The sequence below is a fragment of the Nasonia vitripennis genome, chromosome 1 (assembly GCF_009193385.2).
Source record: "Nasonia vitripennis strain AsymCx chromosome 1, Nvit_psr_1.1, whole genome shotgun sequence".
Lineage (NCBI taxonomy): Eukaryota > Metazoa > Arthropoda > Insecta > Hymenoptera > Pteromalidae > Nasonia > Nasonia vitripennis.
In genome coordinates, this window is record NC_045757.1 from 25,968,075 (window position 1) to 25,977,418 (window position 9,344).

Sequence of the window (9,344 nt, forward strand, 5' to 3'; positions counted from 1 at the left end):
ATTATATATGACTTTTAAACTAGTCGTAATGTCCTAATCCATTGTTATGGTGGTTAAGGCGCTGTCCTTCTAACATTTTGCCTAGGGTTCAAATCCGGTGACTCAAATTTTTTTTATTTTATTTTTTTTTAATGCATGTTGTTTTTTTATTTTTTTATTTCAGGGTTGGACAATTGAAATAAAATACATATAACTGATTTCGACAAAAAACTATAATCTTTATTATCATAACTAAACTGGTAATATATATATATATGTATATATATATATTTATTTATTTATTTATTGATTCTTAAATAATATTAGTTTTGTAAACGTTCGTCTAATTTTTTTGGCAGCGCGTCTTTTTTGATGCTCATAATGATTTATTCTTATATGATAATACTTTATGATAATGTATTTGATCAACTGAGATCTATGCAATTTCGGATCGTCGGTGTGATTTATAGGTAATAAATTTGTCGGTATTTGGTACGTTGCATCACAGCACAAATTTTTAAAAATACTTTTGGTCGATTTGTAGTATAATCTAAAATTTTTTTTCAAGAACTTGACAAATCGTGATTACATCTTTCGCAGGTTTTATCAAGCAGAAGTCACAGTTGGAAGGACGCGTCGAATAACCAATCCGATCCAGCGAGAGAGAGAGATAGCATGTACTGCAATAGCAGCTATCCCTCTCTTTACCTAGTCATGCGTCCGGCCATAAGGTTGCTCCTCCAGTCTCCACTAGTATATGCTCGAAGCTCTCTCCGCCCAGTGTATATAAAACCACTTGATAACATTGATGTTTTGAGGTTAGTTTTTATCTTGCAAATTTGTCTTTAATTTTTGAAGATTTCTTGATAATTCTTTAAAATGGAAGTCGATACCGCGAGTGATAATACATCATTAGATGACAAAACCGAAGATTACTGCGAAAATCCCACTAGGGATGCACTCACAGAAGGAATTATGAGTTTGTTAAAACCAACTGTAGATCAACTTGATGAAAGGATTCGGGCTACTAGGTGAACATTATTCGCCTATATTCTGCTTTTGTTTCATTTAACTCGTAAATTAACTGAATTTTCATTATACACATTCACCTATTCATTAGTATTTTTGAAACAATATATTACCTTGTCTATATACTTGCTTTTTTGTAAATTGATTTTTATTGTCATCATTGATGGAATAAATGTATCTCTTAATTTGTTTCTAAGAAATATATACTCATTAGCCTTGTTCTACAGAATTAGCCAAATCGAGCTTCGACAGCAGATAGACTCTCTGACTGAGGAGCTTCTCAAAATCAATGAATCTCTACAATGTCCACTGGAATTAGATGCATATGTGACAAAGCTAGTGAATGCAAAAAGAAAAGTCATAGTGGTTAGTAATATTCTACAAAAAACTCAGGAGAGATTGAACAAAATTCATCAGGCAGTAGAAAAGGAAACAAATAAACGTAAGGCTTTATTGGACCGTAGTTCTATGTATCACAGTGCAACAATAAAACCAGAGACAGATGAATTATTTCCTGCAATTTCAAGTACTTCAGGAACACCTCAGTGAACAATGATAAAGTGAAACTGCCAAACTGTAAATGGTTTTAAGTTAGAATTATTATTAATTTATAATTATTTTATTGTTGTAAAAGAAATATCTGTAAATATGGAGACACCAATTGTTAATTTGACAGATGCGGACTTAGAAAGTGTTTATGAACCATCTGAAGATTCATTTTTAGTTATCGATGCACTAGAAATGGATCTTCAACAGTTTGAGTCCAGCAAACCAGCGATGTGCTTAGAGATTGGTATTGGATCAGGTGTTGTTATCACTGCTTTAGCAATGGCATTGCAAAAATATTGCTTTTCCTATTTTCTTGGCATTGATATTAATCCTCAGGCTTGTAAAGTTACTCGAAAGACATGCGCGATAAACAAAGTCGATATTGAAACTGTTCAAATGGATCTGTTGAGTAGCATGTGCAGGAAAAATATTTTCGATATTATTATATTTAATCCACCATATGTTGTGACAGAGCCATTAGAGGTTCTCGACGATAGGTTCATAAGTAAAACATGGGCAGGTGGTCACAAAGGTAGACAAGTAATGGACAGATTGTTTCCATTAATTCCTCAACTGCTATCTGAAAATGGTCTATTTTATCTACTTGTTATCAAAGAAAATGAACCTCATGATATCATACAGCTGTTTGAATCTTTAAATATGACTGGTACGATAGTGGCTGAGAGAAAAATAAGAGGCGAGCATTTGCATGTTTTGCGATTTAAAAGAAAAAGAGCTCTTGAATAAAAAGCAATAAAATGATAGCAGCATGCAAGTTAGATAGAGGGACCAAAGTGCGTTTATCATTCTCACAAACAAAAAACTTGCCTAACAGCGTATATAAGTTAATGTACCGTACTAGATATTTCTATTTAAATAAATCACGTATGGCTTTATAAAATATTCATTTTAAATGCTGTATCAATGTTGTAAACAATTTCGTACGTCGATCAGCATTTTGTAAATAAGTATCTTTCTGAATTTATTTCGAATTTGTATATTCAAAGACATTTTTGCACGAATCATTGGATTTATTTAAAGATAGTTGTTATTGTGATAGTTTCTTGAAAAAGTCAGCTTTCAATTGACTTTTACACCGCTTTAAACGCTACTCGCAAATTTTCAATTATTGAAAATTACATTGTATCAGTAAAAGCTAGCAAGAAATCATAAAGCAATTCGAATTATGAAATAAATCACGAAAATTGTGTACTCATGCAATGTAGTACTGTTGTTGCTTGGTTTAATAATAAACGATTGCCGAGCACATATTTTATATTCTTACCAACCTCTTCTGTTTTACAATTATGAATTTTGTATTATTAATTTTCAATCAAACGTACCTAATAAATTAGGAAAGCGTATAGCCTTGGACTTTTTCGGTATTTTCATGAGAAACCGTTGATAAAAGTTATATTTTTTTCTATTTGTTGTGATCGAGATATAGTTAAACAAATATAGGCACACGTCGACCAACAGAGTATCCAATTTATGTTGTATACGAACGTGCGCAGTGCCATGAACAGTAAAGAAAAAGCGCGGAGTATTTTTATCAGGCAGAGAATATGCCCACCTCGATATTCCAAATATTCTAACGATCGTTCTAAAAAAGTTGACGTATATAAATACAGATACACAAGCGGTAACAAAGATAAAAGAAAGCTATCTAATATTTCACGTTGATAACCGCAGGCAAGCAATCTCAAAAGCAAATTCGATTGCAGCGAACTGCGCGCTTCGTGAAAAATCTATAGCCTGTGTGCTTTATTGCTTTATTTCGTAGCCTTATAAAGTCAGTATCGCGTTTCGGTGCAGCTCGCGTTATTAGTTTCAATGAAAATGTATCGTTACTGTTTGATTATACATACGCTTTCTCGATTATTAAAAAAAAATGTATGTAAAAGAAGCTCAAGCGCAGCGAAATTCAAAACTACCAACGATAAAACAAGATGAAAGCATACGAACACAGCGTCAAGCATAATATACAGGAGGGACGGACACACACGTGAATAAAGAAATGAGACTCGCCGGAGAAATCTCATAGAACTTTTCCATCTTTGGACGAGAGTCTGACATCTCTCTCTCTCTCTCTCTCTCTCTCTCTCTCTCTCTCTCTCTCTCTCTCTGGCTCTCCTCGTCTCTCCTCCTTCGTGTACATGAAAACCCGCGAAGAAACTCCTCGCGGAGCATCAGCGCAGCGAGAGACAGACACAAAAGCTCAATGCCCCGCCATAAATCCAATTTCAGTGCGGATCTTCGCGCTGCTGTCGCGCTGAGGAATGTCCCCTCTCTTCTTCTCTCGCGCGCGCGTATAGGTGCGAAATACGAGGAAGGATAAAAAGCAAGCAAGCTCGAGGAAGAAATCAAGAGACATCGAGGAATTCCCTTTGAGAAGTGGCGCGAAAGCGAAATCTAGCTCCGTCCTCTCATTACCTAATCGTCTGTGCGCGCAAGCCGCGACGCGCTGCCGATAACGAATCGATCGGAGCGAAATTGCGCGTCTCTCAAAAGCTCTCTTTCTTTTTATATATATATTCTCTTTCCACTCTCCTTCTTATTCATTTCCGCGGGAACGTGTCTTTCCGCCTCTTATTGCAGCTAGCTTTAATATAAAGGACGCAATCGGCAAGACCTTCGGGAATTTATCGATATCGCGCGCGCGCGCGACTCCGCGAATTATTTACGATATTATTCCGCTTGGTGTTGTTTTACTTGCGCGCACGCGAACTGTGGTCGACAATTTTTTACTCGATTTATTCGTCGCGTGCAGGGAGCTGCTTCTCGTGAAAATATTACAACTGCGCGATAGAGAAGACTGAATTAGCATTTGAACAATTTTACGGGAATTTGAGCTGAAATTGAAGAGAAAATTATTGGTTTTGTGCGGAGTTGTGAAGGATAATTGAAGGAGCTATGTTTCTGCGCGACTCTTTGGTATGCTGTTTTTTTTGTTCGAATACTTTTGTAATGGCCTCTATTTGTTTAGACTCGATCATGTAGTCCGTATATTTGTTTGAAGAGTCTGTAAACAACTGGATCTGGTGGAAATAATATGCTAGAGGAACAATAATCTTTGTTATTGTTGAACATGGACCGCGATACACTGTAATAAGAAAGCAAATTTGCAACTGCTTTTTATACCACCTTGAATGTCTTAGGGTCTCTGGACAAACAAAGATAGGTGGCGCATGGGCCATTTTCTATTTATCAGATTTACTCGCACATATAGAATAAGTATGGAGCAGTGTACCGGCGAGCGGTATACCGCCTATACCAAAACTGCTTTGTTGATCTGCTGCTTGGGCCGCTAATACTATAACTGTATCTGTAAGAAAACTTTTTCGTGGTCTTATGTATTATTTGTGTGTCACTCCAAGATTCGTCTTTAAGAAACACAGTTTTACAACAAAGTCGAAAAACTAATTATATCCAAGCAAGTAGACGTTTCTCATCAAGCTCACTCGCGATCACCAGCTTCAATCTCGACATAAGAGCTCGTCTCAATTTGAAGAGAAGAATTCAATCGGAAGTGCAATTTTCCGGGGCCGGGCAAAAAATCGGCCGCACGAAATCGCCGATGAAATTCGAACGGTTTCTCGCAGGCCACTTGTTCGGAAATCGAGAATAGAACCGCCCGAGCCAGCGAGGGAAAAAAATAATCGAACCAAGTCCACACTACAAGCAGACGGGAAAAAAGGAAGAAAAGAGAGCTTTAAAAACACGAGTGGCGACTAACTCGAAAAATCGGGTACGCGCGCGCTCGTCCGTAAGAAAAACCGGACACGTACGCGCGCTCCTATACTGCAGCCAGAAAGGGAGAGAGGAGGGGCTCAAGGGTCTTGTTGTTCGCGTATACGCTTGCGGAGGACAGCCGGTGCGACACACAAGCAGCTCGCCCCGGTTCCTCTCTCTCTCTCTCTCTCTCTCTCTCTCTCTCTCTCTCTCGCTCTCTCTCGCTCTCTCTCTCTCGCTCTCTCTCTCTCTCTCTCTCTCTCTCTCTCTCTCTCTCTCTCTTGCTCGCTCGCTCTCACGACTCGTCCTTTCAGTCAGTGCTCGATGGTCCGCGCGCTTTATATCCTGCGGTCATGTGGGCAATTTATCTTACAAGCTCGCGGACCGAGAGCTGCAAAGAGAGCTTGGATAAATGGGCAAGCGAGCGAAAGGGCGGCTTCGCCGTCGCCTGTCCGGTCGAGGAAAAGAGAGAGGGAGAGAGAGCAAACATAAAAAGAATCGCTCGAGCCCTAAATGGACGCCGAGAAACGTCGATTCTTCGGGGCCACTGCTGCTGCTGCTGCTGCACGACGTGGCAACCTCTCTCTCTCTCTCTCTCTCTCTCTCTCTCTCTCTCTCTCTCTCTCTCTCTCTCTCTCTCGTTCTATTTCTCTTTTCTTTGCTTCTTTTTCCGAGGAGACTTTTTTTCCTCCCTCCGCTGGTGGTGATCCTTCCTTTTTTTCAGACGCGCTACCTTTAGCGTTTCCACTGCTTCTTGTTTGCCTTTTTGTTGTCGTTATTGAAACTATAGAACTTTCCTTCGATTGCGCGAAATTCAATCAATTTCGGATCCTCTGCAGCCGTTCTTTTTTTCTGTTCGCCCGTGTCGCACTGCGCCGCCTCGTATATGGGGAGGGAAAGCTTTCCCGCGCTCTTTCCCTGATGCTTTTATTGGATATCGGGGATTTAATTAAATTTTCGGATTCCCAGCATTGACGCACGCCACACGCCACTGCGTCATTATTCTCTATGATTGGCGTCATTACTACACTAACGTCGCACGTTTTATATTTTCGATTCTTCGTTTCCGCTTATTACGCGACTAAAAATGTGAGTTTGAAAATCTTTTCATCCGGTCGAATAAATAATACGCTTCGATTTCTCGAGTGAGCTGACAGTCGATCGAAAGTAAAAGAAGCTCACAGTCGATGGGCCGCGGAATAGATTGAATCTATTCTCGGCAGATTGATTTCTGAAAATTCATTGCTGATTCTCTTTGCACGACTCGCGCGCGCGGGTCACTTTTCTTCCTTCAACTCGAGCGCGCGATCAGTTGGGTATACATTACAGTTATACTCGCAGAAAAATCTAATTTTCCACGAGCTCTCGCTGAAACTCGATTCGCCTAGGGGAAAGAGACAGAGAGGGAGAGAGAAAGAGAGGCGAGAATCAGACGGGTCTTCTTTCGCTTTCGACTGACGAGCTACGTAAACTACTGCGCGCACCGTTTCATTTTTCACACTCGATCTTTTAGCCGTGTACACTGAACTGTAGAGTAGCCGAGTCCCGAGTAATCCGTCTTTTTAATAGCAACTCCCTCTACTACGAATCGTTATTAAAAAACGTTCTGTATTCAGAAAGCCCCGGAATAGATCGTTCTTTGCAAAATATCTTTGAATTATATAATTATAATATACAAAAAGGTCCAACTCGTATTTCCCCGAAACAGTCTCCGCTGAGGAAGCTTCATAACTTTCCGCGGGAACTTTAATTTCGCGCAAGGACGCAAAGACCCCGAGAGATGAGGGCCGTCGCCAAAAAGAGTGTCCGCGAGCGCGTCATACGCTACGTATATATATACTCGCTGTAATTTCCTCGTCCGACTCAGCTGGACTTCGTTATGCAAGTTTTAATTACGATCGGTTCAATTTCACCTTTGTCATCGTCGCGCGGCCCGACGTCGTCGTCGAGCTTTTGCATGACACACGCGTAATCGCCTCTCCCTTTGTCCGTGGCTTTCACTCACGGGACGACGGCGGCAAAGCTTTTATTCATACCCCCACCGCGTCCCACAAAATGGAATAAGTATAGAGGCTTTCGCGAGGATTAAGATTGGAAAATTTTTTTTGAGAGTTTCGTTTTCTACAGTATGCATTAAGATTCTTGAAACTGAAACTTTTTGTTGCGGCTATAACTTTATTCAAACGAAAACTGTTCATCCCAGCAATTGGTTAGCCACTATGATCTCAATCCCTTAACGTATTATTTAACATAATCACCCTCAAAGATAGTCACCGCGTCTCCCTCTCTCGTCGTTCATACGCCGCCCGGCCGAATTTCCCCGTTACATCAAACTCAGTACCGCAAACTCTTACCTGCGGACTCGAAGCATACACACACAGCTAACCACAGCCGCACCGACAGCTCAATGTAATCAGTTCGGCCTTCATTTCAAAGATTTCTCGAGAAAGCCGAGCGCATGGAAAGCTCGCCGATATTTTCGAGAAACACTGCTACTCTTCTCGGCGCAGAATGTTTACACAGCGGCGCGCGATGGACTTTAATTTGAAACTTTGATGCAGACTCGGAGAGAGAGCTGAGAGAGAGAGAGAGAGAGAGAGAGAGAGAGAGAGAGAGGGGAGAGAGAGAGCCAGAGAGAGAGAGAGATGAGATAGGTACTGCGAGAGCAGATATTCTCTCGCGAATATAAGCCCGCAACAAAAGCAGAAACGATAGCTCGCCGAGAGGGAGTTTACCAATAATAAAGTTTCTGCAGTAGGGCTACGCGCGGATAGCGGAAAGTGTCCGTCTGGTCTCGTTCCCTTGATCCCTCTACAATAGATCCTGTGTATTACACACCCTTCCCGATACTGCTCGAAGACTCCAGACTGCTTTTTTCGACACGACTTGATTCCGCTACTCTCGTTGTCCGCTATGCTCCCCATGTACATTTGTTATTAACAGACCTGTACTTCGTTTCTTCCTTTTGACACGCAAGAGGAATCATTTTTTTCCCGCGCGACTTTTACGATCTACTGCGACGCTTATGTAATCGTAAAACAGACAATTGCGCGATAAAATATGATTGAACGGCTCGTGCTTATACCATAGTCGCACACGCCGGTATGGGGTTGTAAACGTCATACGCATCTAGTCGACCGCGTTACAAGCGAAGAAAAGAGCTGGAAATAAAGAGTAAAATATATGACGCATGCACCAAGCCGTATGAACATTTATTGTTCGGCCGCGGACTTAATAGACGCGCGGCGAGAGCTGTGTATCGGAAAATAATAAATCGCGAGACACACTGGGCGAGCTGGACCGAAAGTATACATCAGGAAGAAGTACCCCGGAAATGTATATAACAACGACCGCGGGTCGTTAGGAGGCTGTTAATTAAAGAACTTGCACGGAGCGCACTCGCGATATCGCTTATTTGAAATTCAATTACGGAACGGGCATCGATAACGTTTATCGGTTAGACGGCGCGAGCGAGCTGTCATTAACGCGCCCAGACGGAGAACAACTGCGTCAAGGAATAAGGTATCGATTAACGCTTAGTTAAAACCGCGCGCGCGCTCGTGAGCTCGCCTTCTATGTACGTCGTCGCCGTCGTAGTTGCATGCATACGCCCGGCTTTGTTCTTCGTGAATTTCTTGTTCTCCCTCTCTGCTGATGCTCCAGGTTTTCCTCGGATGCAGAAATTAAAATACGCGCGGGAACGTGGGCGGAAAAAGTTTTCTGAATAGTTTTTAACGACAGCGTAGTGCAGTGGAGTCGTTTTTTAAAATTTAGATTAGTTTTGTATGGTAGCAAGTTTTTTATTTCATACAAAAGACGATTTTTTACTGAATAAACTTGGTGCTATATAATATAATGCATTTAACTTGATCAATAAAATGTATAGATGAAACGAATTTTCTTCTCCTTTCGAAATTGCCAATACCAGATAGCTGCAAATTTACGTAGCTGTTGCATTTTTCTATTTGTGGAAAAATTACTTTCTTCACTGATCGCGATTGACTTAAAATAATGGAGAAATATATATAATAAATGGAAGCTCAGAAGACAGATGA

The 9,344-nt window shown here is 40.8% G+C and overlaps 2 protein-coding genes across 4 annotated transcripts; both read left to right on the plus strand.

Moving 5' to 3' along the window:
* Nucleotides 1-411: 411 nt before the first annotated feature.
* On the plus strand, nt 412-2,828 carry LOC100118772 (methyltransferase N6AMT1). Of its 3 annotated transcripts, none has more exons than XM_031920879.2 (3): nt 412-449; nt 580-1,010; nt 1,223-2,828. In XM_031920879.2, the coding sequence occupies exon 3, from the start codon at nt 1,657-1,659 to the stop codon at nt 2,302-2,304; it is 648 nt and encodes a 215-aa protein (XP_031776739.2). In that variant the 5' UTR covers nt 412-449; nt 580-1,010; nt 1,223-1,656; the 3' UTR covers nt 2,305-2,828. The 3 variants fall into 3 exon arrangements, with proteins under 3 accessions (XP_031776739.2, XP_031776738.1, XP_032452114.1); XM_031920878.2 differs by having other exon boundaries at nt 1,236-2,828; XM_032596223.1 differs by having other exon boundaries at nt 580-797; nt 1,236-2,828.
* On the plus strand, nt 859-1,557 carry LOC116738464 (SNAPIN protein homolog). The gene is made up of 2 exons (XM_032602039.1): nt 859-1,010; nt 1,236-1,557. Exons 1-2 carry the CDS (start codon nt 859-861, stop codon nt 1,555-1,557), a joined length of 474 nt encoding a protein of 157 aa, XP_032457930.1.
* Nucleotides 2,829-9,344: the final 6,516 nt, after the last annotated feature.